Below are 16003 nucleotides of genomic sequence, written 5' to 3' on the forward strand. Positions count from 1 at the left end.
TCTACAGAAAGAATTCCTTTAAAGTGAAATACTTTTGAACTCCAAGTTCCATGATGCAGTTCGTGTTGTCTAAGCGGTTGCAAGCGGGAGAGGATGTTTGTGGCACCGGGAATCACCAGTAACGTGTTATTGCCGCCGTATGTAGTTGCAAACAGACTTCCCAGTCCTCAAAATGAGGAAAGCAACAGAAAACTAAGGAGACACTCGGTATGAATAACTGCTAACTGGTAATTTGCACGCGCGTTAGCCAGCTAGCTAAACATTACTTCCTCAAACGACATGCTAGTATTTATTATGCATTTTATTATTCGCTAGCTAGCTACAGAAAGACGTTTATGTAGGTTCTAAAATAAAACGTTCATAGATGGCTTTGTTTCTTCTTAAAGCGAGTCCAACACGACGCAAGGAACTGATGCTAATGAATAACGCTGTCATATTTAGCTTTCCTTTTCTCTAGCTCCTAGCATATTGACAGGTAATAATATTTAACGGCTAGCCAGTTTGTTGACGTCTGTTTGGGACTGAGGTTCTCAAGCGACACTGCTAGGTTATGTTAATTTCAGGCGATAAGACATTTTTATGTCAAAACAACATCAGGACATGTAAAAGCGTGAAACTATTTGATCTCATGTTGTCACCTCAAATAGCATGCCGTGATTGGTAGCCATTAGCCAAACAGAAATTCTCTAGCAAGTGTCTCCCTCGTTTTGTCTGTGGAAGGTTAACTCGTGCTTTGTTGGACGTCTTCTTTTTCTCGGTTTTTTTTTGTGTGTGGGGAGAAAAATAAAACAAAAACTGAAGTTGCGTCATTGTCGTCGGCTTGGTGACCGGGCTAACTTCAAACGTTAATAGAAACATGTTGAGTTCCCATTTCTCTGTCTTTTTTGCAGCCCACTTGGAGCTTGCGTCTCACCGAGAAGTAAAGGTGAGTCGAAGTGACAGGTCGAGTGTTAATTTTCATTAAAATAACCTTTTACTTTTACCTGCTCCTTGAGACTTTGCCTCTCATGTGTATGCTTTTACTTACTGTGCAATAAAGCACTCAACTGTAATGTTTATGATGTAAGTTTTTGTTTGTTTGTTTGTTTTATTATATAGTCTCACTTATTGTGCAGTTTCATGCTGTGGGACTGTCAATGAGCAGTTAAATCAACAACTAAGCCAACTAAAGCGTCAGATAGTGCTTTCGGCTTTAAGAGGAATCAGACACAATGAGAAAAATAAGTTTGTCAGAGGGAGATCTTTTTCGCACTCTTGTAAAAGCTTAACACAAGAGGGTAAGCTAGTCATTACTTTTCTCTTAAAACAAATTCAGACCTGTAATTTAAAAAAAACCCAAAAAACAGATGGATAATCCTTAGTAAGTACAGTAAATGGGTAAGGTGTAATGTAACAGATTCTTCAAAAGACCATAATGCATACATCATATTTCCTTTGTACCTTAGTAAAGGACCTTGTTGTTGAGCAGCGCTCCCTATCCAACACATCTTTTCACCAGGAGACTCCAATGAAGCCTTCTCAGGTCCCTAACCGGCTTTCTAATCCACCACCGAGGAGAATGTTGCCAATTCAGGCACCTGAGGTGTGCTACAGGGACAGAATTGGTCCACACTGGCAAAATCCTCATCCCCCAGGACTAATCCATTCATCAGGATTTAATTCAAGCATTTCACTTAATCTTGGTTCCCCCGTGGAAAGACCTTATTTTATGCCAAAGGAAAGGTTGGGTCCTCCAGAACACTTTGGTCAACCTCCAGGGCTTGTGCCAAACAATCCAGGTACCATTAGGATGTCATTCAATCCCCCAATACCAGGAGGCCATCAGCCAGGATCTTTTGACACATTTTTGCTTCCAGTGGCTATCAACCAATCACCATCTTCCCACATAGGCCGAGATCAAGCGACTGAATTCAAGGCTTCTTCATCCAGCTCAGAAAGTAAAACTGTAACAACACAAAGACAAGAATCAGATAAGGTATTGTTTCATCTTTTTTCATACGGTCTTAGGAGAAACTCAGATTTTGTGCTGGTTGAGTGTTTTTATGATAAATATGATTAGTTATGCTGAGTTGATGTGGCTCTTAACGTTTTGTTAGGCTCAGTCCAGTGATGTGGAATATTCTATACCTACGGTCCAGCTGCACAGACCATCTGTGAGTGTTACAACCCCATCATTCAACTACAGAGGACCCAATGAAGTTCACCCACAGTCTCCTTCATACTCACAAGGCTGGTATCCTAATATCAGCCATTGGCCCTCGCAGGGCTACCATCTCCATCCAAAACCCCACTCATCCGACAGTAGTCGTTTACCCATCATGCATATCTCTGTAGCCTCTTCCCAGGTAAAGTTTTTATATCTTTAATAACACAAAGTTTATTTCGAGTTTTGAAATCACGATGAATGCTTTCTACCTTTCCAGTCTTATGCCAGGCTGGTCAGGCTAAGAGCTTTTCAGTACTTGTTTGGATTGAGGATAGAAGATGACATAGCCAGCCTCGGCAACATGATTTTATTTTTTTTTTAATCAATGATTTAGCATTATAAACAGACTTAATTGCCCTTTTTTTCATCTTACTATTTAGCAATTTCTAAATTTAAAATGGTTTTTAATTTGCCAGTAGGAAGACATGTCTTATTAACATGTTACTGTATGTTATTTAACACAGAAGTAAGGCAATTTAAGAGCACCTGTTGACTTACAAACAGTGAGAATTTGTTGCCACCTTTTGAGTTTGCAACACCACCATAATATCTATTTTTTAAACCTGAATCAGATATTAAAATATTTGTGAACAAAATCAATACTGAGACTAACTATGATTAAAATTTATGAAACTGGCAATAGTTGGAAGGTATTTAGCTGAAAACCCGACCTGTTTTCACACATGAACTGTGGACATTGTCAAGAGATCAGATTTTTTTGATATGGGCTGGTGTAACCCAATCTCACATGTAGCACACAACAGGAGATTGTCTGCATCTCTTTGGTTCTTATTACTGTAAATATTATATATTTATATTATGTATATAAATATTACATTTGGCTTAGGCGAGGGGTGGCAGCGCATGGAAAGAAAACTGAGCACTCAGTTTCCATAGGACAAACTAGCTATTATTATAATTTTATAATTGACTTTATAAAATGGAGCCACAAAGTTAAAGACAGTTTTTTCCCCTGATTCAGCTGGTTTGATTATTTGTTTCTTTCTCATACAAGTTCATTGGGTATTGTCTAGAAAAGTTTAGCACCAGAGGGCATGCAGAAAACAGCTTTAAATAAGTTAAAGTGCATTTACTAGCTATTTATTAAGTCTGTTTATTTACAGAAATAATTTCTGAACTGGTTGTCACTTGTTGTGTTTTTTATAAGATAAATTGCATAGCCACAATGTTATTGCTGTTCAAATATCACTTAAGTAGGTCACTAACTTTTTTGTCTTTTTTTTGTAGAGCCAGCAACAGGAGCAAACACCTTCAAGTGAAAAGTTAATTTCAGGTAATATTGTAATTTAAAGTAAATTCTAAACTTTCAGATAGGTTATGTTTGGCAGTATTGCTTGTTAAGTCCTGTAGCTTCAATACACTGAAAATATCACTGACCTGCAGGTAATGTGGAATCTCTTAAGTCAGAACTTCCCAAAGTGTGCGGGGGGGGGGGGTATGAAAAGGGAGAAAAAACAAAGCAAAATGCTTGGACACTGCTAGCACGGGGCGCCCACACAAACGCAAAGCAGAAGATGAAGCATAGCTGAATATGTTTCCAGACCAACTTCATTCTAAGCCAAAGACTAGAAAATATGGTGAAACATATCTTCCCTTTGGTTTCATCTGCACAAGTGCCAAGGTAGGTCTCCCCTGCAGAATTGGTTTTCCAATTGTGGGGAGCACACACTGGGCTGTTCAAATTACGGACAAACAGTATCCCACATTCTTGATTTTTGGTTCACAAACACTTCTTTTAATGACTAACTACTCCTGACATTTTGGAGATGTTAGCTCTTTATACAGTAAAGTTACAGTGGGATACAAATAATATCAGGCTGATCCTGCCACGATTTATTCCCCCGGTTCAAATCAAGGACAAACAGTATCTCACAGCTGTTTATGTTTTTGAACCCATTTTGCACAGAGAGGCATTTTTTGAAAAATGTATTGATAGCAACGTTGAATATTATTACAAGAAAAAAAAAAAACAACTACATGTAAAATAATCACACCGCGACACCTCTGCCTTTGTAAATGGAGGAACAGTAACTGCGTGTGTATGTAAGCGTTTAAGAACTGAAGATAGTCAGATTAAGTATTTTGTCTCTATCTGCCATTCTGCAATTCATCTCATGTAAACAATAACGTGGCGCACAGCATGACGTGAAAAAAGGCACATACCTTTGATGTTGCGTGACGAACTCTGTATTCCTCATCCACACGTAAATACAAAAAAGGAGTTTTAAAAAAATCTGTTTTCGGTGATTTGAAACGTCGTTTACGTGTGGATGAAACAGCTGCGTTTTCAAAAATACCCGTGTAGGTGTGAACGTAGCATAAAAGAGTTAGTAGTTTATTTTATTACTACCCGTAATTTATTGCAGATTGCTTGTATTTGCTTAATTGTTTACTAAATGTTTGAGGTGTGAAATAAACCACAATGGAGCAAAATATGGGTGTGTGTGGTTGGAGGATGTGTTTGTATGCGTGCGGGGGGGGGGGGGGGCGAACATTTTTCTTGTAAAACAAAGGGGAGCCTAGCAAAAAAAGTTTGGGAACCACTGAGTTAGGAGATGAAAACAAATTGTACTAGGCTGACTGTATGGTTGGCATGCTGCAACAACGTTATTATTATCATCATTTGTACAACCCATAAAGTATTATCCCCCTCCTCTAAAATGTACACTTGGCATAAAGCAGTTAGGCAGGTAATTTTCACCTGGCATTCACCAAATCCAAACTTGTCCAATGGGTCAACTGGTCAACTGCCAGATAGAGAAATGTTATTTGTCATTCCAAAGAACATATTTCCACTGTTTCACGGTCCAGTGGTGCATGCTTTACATCACTCTGATTGTTGGCAGTGTGCTTGATGACATAATGCTTTCATGTCATTAAAACCTATGCCATACTATCACACTCCAAACACACAGTACTTGTCCTGATGTTCATGTCAGATGAGGTTTTAAAACTGTAAAGTTACTGAGAGTTGGCAACTTTAATGCACTATGTGCCTCAGCACCCACTCTCTAACTTTATGTGGTCTGCCACTTTGTGGTTGAGTTGCTCTGGTTTGTAAACGCCTGCACTTTGCAATAGTCCTACTTACAGTTGATCATAGAATATCTAGGAGGGAAGAAATATCCCCACCTGACTTGTTGCAGTGGTGGCATCCCATTACAACAGATGATTGAATTCAGTGAGGTCTTTAGGTTGACTCATTCCTTCGCAAATGTTTGTCAAGGTAGACTGCATGGCTTGGTGCTTAAGTTTTTACACCTGTGGCAGGGATTGAAAACCTGAATTCAAAGTTTAAGAAGTATGGCTTTTAAAAAATCCCCTAATCCCGATCTGTTGTTACTATAATTTGTGCTTCAGATGTCCCTTTAGGAATTTCTTCATGCTTAAAACAAAAAAATATCACCTACTCTTCTTTATTTTCATGTGACATATAGAGCTGCAGTAGATATTTTCATGACTGATTTGTGGGTAGATTTAAATATTTAAAAAAAAAAAAAGACTTTTTCATCTGAGCTGTAAAATATAATACCTAGGGGGGAAGTGTCCATTGCATGTGGTTTTGTCTGACTGCCATTTGTGACTCTAAAAAAATAGTAAATTTGAAAGCCTGGAATCATAAAATGTATAACCTTACCCTTTAAAAGAAATGATGAGTTTATTATCCGAATAGCTGCCAGTAAATTTCTGCAGTTGCAGACTATCATTCTTTTGTGAACAGATTGAGGTACATTTATCTGATGTGGATAGTAAAACCTTTTTTAAGACAAAGTTAAAACTATCAAATTCTTGTCATTTTGTAGACATTAGTGAACCCTCAATATTGTTCAAAAGAAAATATCGTCTTTTTTTTCCCTTTCTCCAGCAGTAGACTTGAACTTTTCATCATACAAGAGGTGCAGCGAGTATGAATATGGTTCAGAGAATGCCAAGAAACCATGTCCTCAAGGGGCAAACTCAAACAAAACGGAGACAACAAAACCCACTGTTCCCACTGCACTTGTGCCTCAGCCGTCAGTGATGCATTCTTCAGAGTCAGCAAACCAACACAAAACCATAGATGGCTATCTACTTACAGAACAGGCACGTGGACAGTCAGCATGCTCAGAGCTGTCATCTACTGTTGGACCTTCTCAGTCATGCTGCAAGTCATCATCGCATAAAGAATGTACAGAGAAAATAACATCAACAGGTGCAAAGGAATCATTTATAAATTATTCTCAGTGTCATGTACCACAGTTAAAGGAAATGAGATCACATGTAAAGCCAAATGAGGGAAGTGTGAAAAAGACAAGCGAGCAAAAAAATAAAAGGGATAAATCAAGCACTTTGTTCAACTCTGATGTTCCTCAGAAGGACACTACTAGCTCTTCACCTGCTGACTTAGGCAGTCACCACTCTGGTTTTTCTTCCAGTAGTAGCTCTGTCAAGACCCCAAAAAGAAGTAATCCCAGAGGAGAAAACAGAAAACTCAGCAGTAGCACTCACAAATCAACCTCAAAACCAAATTCGAGTTCTTTGATTGGTCGGACAGGAGAGCGGAATAAAGCTTCTCGTTCACGAAGACCTGTAGCTTCTTATGACGCCAATGATCTTTTCACTCCTGATCCTGTGACTTACATTGTTAGCTCCTCAAATAAGACTGTAAAACCCAAGATAGATGGGGAAACAAGCAAAACAACAGAGAAAGGTTCATCCAGCATCGCAGGAAGCTCCAGCAACTCAATTACTGAGTCCTCTTGTGAGAAACATCAAAACTGCAAAGTAACCGGTCCTCTTCTTGAAGCATCGTCCACTTTACCTAACACACTAGGCAGTTTTCCAACTGTAACGTTAACACGGGTAAAACTGGAAAACTTAATACCACCTCCTCGAGATAAGGACACCAAAAACAGCCCCATCCCTTCTTCACACAGGCAGCTTAAGGGTGACCAAAATCCATCTCTCCTCTGCAAAAAAGTGAGTACAGGTGCTGTAGAGACTGACAGTGCTGCTGCTGAACAGACTTCTACCTCCAGTTATTGTCAGTTTCTACCACTGAAGGGGCAGGAAAGTAAAGGTGATAACAAGCAGATAAATGAAGAGGATCCCATAGATGTGGAGCTCGACTTGGGGCTGAGTTTTGCAGTAGATGTGGATCTAACCCAAAGCTCCCATAGCAGTGACGATGAGCAGCTACTTTCCTTGGAAGAGATGATGGAGCGTGCTACTAAACCTCCAGATACACCTGAGAAGGGAACATTCTCAGATCCTAGTCCACCTAGACGTCTGAGCTCTCAGTCAAAAAATGTAAGTAAAATGTCTTGTTTTTTGTTGTACGCAAAGTTGTTACTGTACAAAAATAAGCTTGCTGAGCTAAAGGACAGTAAAACTTTATTTGGATGTTAACTATCACATGTTGTTTTCCACAGCAACCATTTCAATCCACAACAAAGTCAGGCAATTACAAGAACAATCTTGACCAAATACTGAAGGAAATAAATAACAATAAAAAGTGAGTTGTTCATAAAGTTTCACTGCCATTTCATTTCAAGAGCTACAGCATCTTCACAAAACTCTCTGCATTATTCACTAGATCAAAAGAGATTGAGAGACAACTGCTAACTGCATGTGAAGAGGACCTGTTGAAGATAGCTGAATATGAAGAAGCAGAGGAGAACCGAGAGGAGGGCATTTCTTCCGAACAACAGTAAGGCACACAAAGACATGCTGCCACTTTATATTTTGTCTCTGGGGAACCGTGTTTTCACTGTAGTTAGCTAAACTGTGAACTGCTCGAATTTGTTTACCAGGGAATTCTTGCAGCGGTATTCATTGATGTCTGCTGCAATCAAAGAAGTCCCTCCAGGAGAAGAAGTGTTCAACCTGGAGAAGTTTGGTCAGATCTTTGACCAGAATACATTACAGCTCAGGCAGTGCCTGGTCAATCCACAGGGAACAGCACAAAAAACTCTTCTGTGGTGAGCTCAATTTCTGTGTGTAAAAATGAAAGGGCAACATTTGTTGTACTTTTGTACTAAAAATTAGATATATATAAGTAATTATTGTTTGGAGTGCATGATTTTTTTGATGATTTTAAACTTTTTCCCAAATACTGCATTAGCAACAATTGTTCATCTATAATTTCTTTAAAGTTGTCTTGAATACTAATTGGACAAATTACATTGAATTAACCTCTGAGGGCATTTTTGTTGCCTCAGCTTTAAAGGGTAAACTGGTCTTCCAATTCAGCTAGAAACTTAGCAGAGAAGCCCAGATTTCCCTCTCCCTGGCCACCTCCTCCAGCTTTTCCAGGGGAACACGGGCATTCTCAAGCCAGCCAAGAGATATAAGCCCTTCAGCATGTCCTGGGTCTGCCCAGGACATGCTGTGCCTCTGTGTTGGCTTTTTAAATTTTAAACACCAAATTATTTGCATGAATGACTCATTAGTCTGGGGGAACTCCAACCCAAATACTTCCTTTTCCTGCATAAACACCAAAAATCTGATAACAAATTTTGACAATAACGTAAAGAAAGGAATCTGTCTTGTATACCAATAGCATTAAAAAAAAATACACAAGTTTAAATTAAGACCTGGAACACTGGTCTTGGCTTATTATATTTTCTACAGCAGCTTTACTCTGTGCTTGATGTTTATTAGATTTGTCAATAGTGTGCACTGTACTTCAGAGTGGCGTAACAACCTTTGCACGAAAGGCTTTTTGTGTACATATCCTAAGGCCACAACGTACCTTTTTCATAATCTAATATGGAGCCTTCTAATAAACTTCACTGAGGACATTTTACTCTCAGGGTAATGAACAACAAGTTAGGTCTTGTCAGGAAAAACTACAGTTTGACCTGAAGGCACTTACTAAAAAGGTAAATTAGCACAGTTAGTCCTCTCCAACACACTGCACTCAGGGATGTATTTAAGTTTGCACACTCAGTTTCAACTCTTAGTTTTCCTAAATAATGAATAACTTTGATCTTTCTCTCCACTTACACTCTCCTGCTTTACATCAGGTCCAGCCCAGCTCAGCTGCGATTGCATGTGAATATCGGATTGTTTCAGGAAGCTTATGACTCTAGCTCACCCTGTCCAGCTCAGGTTACCCGTTTCCTTTTCAAGGTAGGTCTGACACACCCCCGCACTGTGTTTGTTGTACAAATGTTTAAGCTTAATTCTTTGTCGATCTCATCAGATGATGTCAGTCCATAGTGAGAGGATGATATCTGAGAAGTTGCTACAGGCCCTCTGTGATATTGCATTGACTGCTGCTTATCAAATAGGTCAGTGCTGTCCTTCCTAAGCTTTTGGTAGTTTGTCTTTAAAATGTACATAGTGTTGAAGTTCTTGGTGTGAATACTTCCACAGTGAAATATGGAAACCAGCAGTTTAAAGTGTGGGTTCCCAGTTTATCCGACGTGACGCTGGTCCTGATGAACATGGGAGTGCCGTTTGTTAAACTCTTCCCTTTTGAGAATCTGCAACCTCCATTCACAGAAGGAGATCTGCTGTGAGTGTCATCACCATATGACTCGCTCATTCCTTTTGTTACCTTCTATATAAAACTATAACACGTGAGCTGAAAGTTGTTTATTTGGTCACTTTTTAATTTAAAGGAGTTGAATTTTTCTGTGTTTCTGCAGGGAGGACGTCTACATCAAAAGTGATAGTCCTACCCACAACAAGGAAGAGACCACTTTCCCTGAACACAACTGCAGTAATGTTTTAAAGGTAGTAGACAATAAATGGCTGATGACATTTGAGAGCTTAGCAGATTGAGTACAACTCCACCACTCATTGTTTTGTTTTTTAATCCTGTTTATAGTACCTGTCTTACTGCATGGGTCTGTGCCCACGTGCATACAGCGACAATGAGCTGCTGTTGATCCTTACTGTAATGAGTCACATCGGCCTGGAAACGCGGCTCATCCTCGAGTCGAGTGTGGCACTGGAGCCTCTGCTGTGTAAAATTGTCAACAACATCAGGGATTGGGACGCTCTGGTCAGTGCATAAATGTCATTGTCTGGCACTTTATTTCCTCACATTTCAGTTTGGCACATTAAAGCAAACAGTTTTCTTGTAGCTGTTGTGTTTAATCATCCCCTAAGTGGTGTATAGTATGGTTGTTCCTTATGAAGACATGTAATTAATCTGCTTTAGAATATTAACACGTTCTAACAATTAGGTCAGTTTTCTCATTTTATACTCTTTACATTGACTCCCAACAGATTTTAGGATTTGTTTCATAATTCTTGCATTAAATACAAAGCATTAAACGACCAAGCTCCAGATTATTTATCTCAGCTTCTTGGCTTGTATGGCTTTAAAAACTTTATTTACTTGCTTTATGTCTTTAGCTGCCAAAAATCTGCCTGGCTCTCACTGATTTGACAGATGATCACCACAACATGTGCCTATTAGTTCATCTCCTGCCTGACAACATTCGTGGAAAGTGAGTCTTTTTATCCTTCTTCTTTTTTCACTATCTACTCATATATACTTAATTTCTAGATATACTGATTTTCTGATTATTGTGTTTATCTGATTCTGATTTATTTATGCATTTATATACACAGCTGAATCTAAGAAATTTGTCAGCCAGCAGTTGATGGAAGTGGAAATGAAAGGGCTTAGATACTTCATGTATCAGCATGTCTTGTTTTGCTTGTGATATTCACAAGATTTACCATCCCATAATACAGCACTATAACCTACTATGGTCTGAGCTACAGAATAGCATGAAGGCATGTAAAAGTGAAATAAAGCCAGTATGAAAACAAATACTTTCAGCATTTTGTGATTTTTTTTTTTTAATTTATTTATTTTTTTCTCACAATACCATACCATTAAAAAGAAAAATGTTCTTTTTATGTTTGTTTTATTTGGACAGAGAGTTGCGCCGACATCTAAGCCTGTGCATGATTTCTAAGTTGTTGGATGGAAATTGCAAATACAAACCTGTGGAAAGAGAATTTCAGGTAATTGGGTTAACTTGTAACCTTGACAGTTTCCTTTAAACCCAGCACTTGAAACACTTCTCACGTGTAATTTTAAATTATGTACATTAATCCACTCATCCTCAGGGTCGTGGGGAATTTGAAGCCTATATGCACAATAAATATGTAAATCAATTTAATTAATAGAGTTTGTTTTTTGTTTGGTATTTAGCTCTCTGAACTGAGGCCATACCTTCCTCGCATGCAACCTTCCTCCCTTTTCCGACACATGACGAGCTCCTCTGGAATGAACCAGAAAGATAAAGAAGAAGACCTGGGCACACTAGACCAGCAGGTGATCATTTTGTTACAGTCTGAATTGCAAAATGTTCCAACCTTGACTTGTTTTACATCCATAATAACACCTGGACATCATTTTGAAAATGATTTTTCTGACCCAAGATCCTTTTATCATTTCTTCCAGTCCTACTACCTGTGCTATAGCCTTCTGACATTAGCAAATGAAGCATCCAACTTTCAGTTTTTTCCCGCTCACCAAAAGGTAAATTCTTTTTTCCAGTCTTATCTGATTTTTAGATGTTATTGGCCTGATTTTGATTGAATGTTTAAACCCTTCCCTTTTTTTTTCTGTCCCTCAGAAGCAGCTGCTGTTTTTGTCAACTGAGCTGGAAACGCATGTTAAATGTGACATCAGGGAGAGTGAAAAATGTCTTTATCGCAGCAAGGTAAGCATGATTTAACAAGTGTGTGTTTGTGTGTGTGTTTTTCTGCAATTCACAAAATAAAATCTACAATACTTTTAACCAAATATGGGAGCCGCTGGTCCAGGCCTATGCTGCTCAAAACTATTTTGAATGTTAATGACTTGACTAGTCATTCGCCAGTAGCTTGTTAGCAGTAACACTAAGCAGACAGAATATCAGTTATTACCTCTCAGCTGTAAAAGGCTTTTTTAATCGACATTACGGGCAGGTGGGTAGACACTTAACTTTTTAAATGCGATAACTCAAAAACGGGGCAACATAGAAGCTTCAAATTGATACCAGAGAACAAGGTGACATCGGATTTGGAAATTGATACAATAGGTGTGTCTACTAGGACATAGAAGGGAAGCACTGGTGGTTGCCAGCATTTTTGCATCTTTGTCATCAGATTCAACTTGTTTTAGATTGACCCGAGATCACAAGTAAATCTGGTGCTTTTCCCCCATGTATTTAAGTTCCTAATTTGAAAAACTTACCCCACAGTTAATGCATTAGCAGTTTTCTCTTTCCTCCTAATGGCAGCCTTTTCTCCAAAATTAAATGTTTCAAGTTTAGTTCATAGATAACACTGTACACAGATCTGTTAGTCAAGATATCAAAACTGCTTAATAGCATTTCACAGATTAGCAAACAGTATAGATGAGGCTAGACCTAATAGACAGTCGTAATATATTTCCAGATTAGGAACCCGTTTAACTTGCTGAAACGCTATGCCAGAGACATCTGTACTACTTCATATTTATATTAAATATATTCATATGAATCATCAGAAATATCAACAAATCATTGCAAGTTTCTTTTCAGAGGTTCTGATAAATGACATTTTCAGTGTGCTACATAAACCTGTATGAGAACTCTTGCCTTCCTCTTCTTTCTCCAGGTGAAGGATCTGGTGGCGAGGATCTACACCAAGTGGCAGATGCTCCTTCAGAGGACAAGGCCTCTCGATGTACAGTAGTCACACACATTATTTAAATAATTTCTTTACAGGATGTGTTTACTTTGTGTCTTAAAAGATAATTTTATAATCTTATTGGCTATGCTGGTCTTTTCCCTTCTCTAGGATAAACTGTATGATTATTGGCAGCCTGGGGATACTTTGGGGTACAGCCAGGAGGAGCAGGAGGATGAAGATGACACTGCAGAAGAGGAGACTGTGGTGGAAGAAGAAGTAGAGGGGGATGAAGAGGAAGATGGAGAAACAACTATAACTGAACAGAATGAAGCTGTCATGGTTGCTGAGGAAAAAATAGATGCCAGGGTGGAGCCAGAAGAAGACACGAAACTTGGTGAGACAGAAAAAGACACAAATGTTATTGCAGCAGAAGAAGGCATGACATTTGGTGAACAAGAAGATATGAACACTGCAGAGACGGAGGAAGACATGAATATTGATGAGGTGCTAATGGAGGAAGATGGTATCCCAAGTGACATAAGCAAAACAGAAGAGGAAAAAGAAACGGTACCTGGGAATTTAAACCAAGTAGTGCCTGAGACGGATCCTCAAGCACCCTTGGAGTCTGAGGGAGTGGATGAGCAAGTGGCTGCTCCCAACATAGAGCATGTTGATGAGGACACTGAGATTGAAGAAAGAAAAGGAACACACCCGGCACCAACAGCTGGTTTAATCTGATAGAGATGATCAGTTTTCAAGGCTTTAACAGCCATTGCCTTATGTTATGCTGAATTTGCACTATTTACCAGACCTCTTCCTAATTCCAAAAGGTTTGAGACTTTCACAGTGATTTTAAGGCAAACTGTGTATTTACCTCAGTCAGTGAGGTTATGTTTTTGTCGCTTTGTTTGTCTGTTGGCACATTTAGGCACAAGCTTCCAGACTGATATATTTTTATGAAAGTTTGTGGAAAGATGGAGCATTGGTATATTAAAAAATTCATCGTTTTGTTGTTTTTTTTGACTGCTGCATGTGTGCATATTGTTGTTTTATTGTTAAGTGGCCAAATATGGAAAATAAACTTCAAGTTAAATTAATTTCTTGTCTCCATAAGCAGCGCCAGACAAAATGTCCACCCACCAGTGTTTACAGTATTATTATGTTAGTGATAATCTTTCTAATATGCAGAAAAGTAACAGTGAGAGGATTTGTGGAAATATCCATGACTTGCTATTGTAGCGACAGATTAATGACATTTTTTCATATTTTGGCTAAACGTTAGGCAGCTTGTGAAGTACCAAGGAAGTAGATTGGTTCACACATTTATTTATTTTTTGGTCTCAAGTAATGTTTATTGTATTAAGTGTCACCCATGTATGCATTTTTGTTTTGCTTCCACGGAACCACTTTCTTGGAATTTTTTTTAATATCACTTTGTTACCAGCAGCATATTACAAAAACATCCTTTTTTCACAATTATTTAGTTGGAACCATGAAAAATGCCAAAACTAACACATTTTCACAGGCATAAAAGATGCTATTTGGCACCATTAAAGTGATGCCAAATGGTATGCACTGTCCTTTAAAAATCTGGACAAATGTTGGACAAAAAAAATGTTAGGAAGAAAGTGTACGCCGTGTAAACAAAATCTTAAAGTCATGTTCTTAAGAAAAAGGAAAACATTCAACGAGAGATGTATCTGGCCCCTCAGTTGATCCATTTACTCATCAGAGTGAGCTCTCATCAGAGATGGTCTTGTCAAAATTGGTCTAATTAATAACACAGAAAGGTACAGTCAGAAACTCCATGCAATACTATCTACAAAGCATCAGATTAGTAGTTGCATCATTTTTCAGCATGACAATAATCCCAAACAGTGCAGTAAAAGCACAGCTGGATGGAAAAATGCACAAAAGAACGATCATAGATTGGCCTCCCCAGAGCCCGGACCTTAACATTGAAGCAGTGTTGGATCATTTTGACAGACAATGAAACAAAAGTCAGTCAACATCTAAAGAAGAGCTTTGAATGTCCTTCAAGAAGCCCGGATAGTTATTCTTGAGGACTACTCAAAGAAATTACTACAAAGCTTGCCTATGAGAGTTCAGGCTGTGCTGAAGAATGAAGGTGGTTGTACTAAATATTGACCTTCATCTTTGGCTTTTGTATAAACTGTTTTTACCTTGTGTAACGTAGTTCCATGTATGTTCGCCTATGTTTAAATAAATTACATGTATATCCCATTTTCACAGTGAAATAAAATTAAAAGACTTTTGTACAGCATTTTAGTTTAATTTTATATAAGCAGTATTCACAAATTTCTTTTATTGTCACAATTATCATGGTCAAATATTAATCTAATCAAATATAGAACTTGTGTAAAGGTGTAAATCAGTGGGTTAATTTTAAGGTGTGCTTTAGATTAGGTACATGCATCAGTAAAACTCTGAAGACATTTGCTTTGAAAAATGTCAGTTTTAGTAATTGGTTTAGCTGCAAATTACCACAAAAGATAACAGTCTTTTCTACATGGTGTTTATAGAAAAGATATTCATATAAGTAAACTGTACATGCTTTGTTACTGACCTTTAGAGGGCACTGTCCTCCATCTAGACTCATGGTTCTCAAATAAACACAGGAGAACGGGAGCTCCTTGTAATATTATCTGTCCCGGAAATGCTATAAAAAAAGACTTAGCACCCACATACATGGCAAACAAGAGATGAAGCAGCAGAGTGAGACCAAATGAGCCCTTGTTTTTAGTTGTTTTTTTTTAATCTGTTATAGCTGATCACAGCTGGTGTCAAGAAGTGCCACGTAACTCACGCAGCCACATTACCAAGCATTTCATGTGTACCTCAATCTTTTCATCAATGGGTCAAGAATATCAGCGGTCTGAGCACTTTTATTTGCTATAGCAAATAAACCTAATAAGAAAAAGTAAATTATTTGCCTCTGCAACATGAGACTCATATGAGGTTGGTAAGATTTTACAAAATAGGCCTTCTTTAGTTGTTTAAGACGAAGAAAAAGTCTGAAACGAACCGATTACTCATAAAATGTGATCTAATCTTGTGCGCCACCTCCCTGTCCATGACATGCACAGTTGGTGTTTGGAAAGGCTTTAGCCATGTTTTTTGTTTTGTTTTGTTTGTTTGTTTGTTTGT

The 16003-nt window shown here is 38.3% G+C and overlaps 1 protein-coding gene across 8 annotated transcripts; it reads left to right on the forward strand.

Annotated features, from left to right (window-relative positions):
• The first annotated feature begins 92 nt into the window (after window positions 1-92).
• Window positions 93-15116, forward strand: slf2 (SMC5-SMC6 complex localization factor 2). Of its 8 annotated transcripts, XM_040001747.1 has the most exons (22): window positions 93-207; window positions 891-925; window positions 1446-1778; window positions 1890-1975; window positions 2097-2345; window positions 3455-3500; window positions 6093-7516; window positions 7639-7721; window positions 7803-7916; window positions 8020-8187; window positions 9235-9340; window positions 9414-9501; window positions 9587-9728; window positions 9862-9949; window positions 10044-10220; window positions 10577-10671; window positions 11110-11197; window positions 11388-11510; window positions 11640-11717; window positions 11815-11901; window positions 12821-12889; window positions 13004-15116. In XM_040001747.1, the coding sequence occupies exons 3-22, from the start codon at window positions 1508-1510 to the stop codon at window positions 13571-13573; spliced, it is 4152 nt and encodes a 1383-aa protein (XP_039857681.1). In that variant the 5' UTR covers window positions 93-207; window positions 891-925; window positions 1446-1507; the 3' UTR covers window positions 13574-15116. The 8 variants fall into 8 exon arrangements, with proteins under 8 accessions (XP_039857681.1, XP_039857676.1, XP_039857680.1 ...); XM_040001742.1 differs by having other exon boundaries at window positions 1446-1975; XM_040001746.1 differs by having other exon boundaries at window positions 1446-1975; window positions 6096-7516.
• Window positions 15117-16003: the final 887 nt, after the last annotated feature.

Source organism: Simochromis diagramma, unplaced genomic scaffold (genome assembly GCF_900408965.1).
Source record: "Simochromis diagramma unplaced genomic scaffold, fSimDia1.1 OVJJ01000421.1, whole genome shotgun sequence".
Classification (NCBI taxonomy): domain Eukaryota; kingdom Metazoa; phylum Chordata; class Actinopteri; order Cichliformes; family Cichlidae; genus Simochromis; species Simochromis diagramma.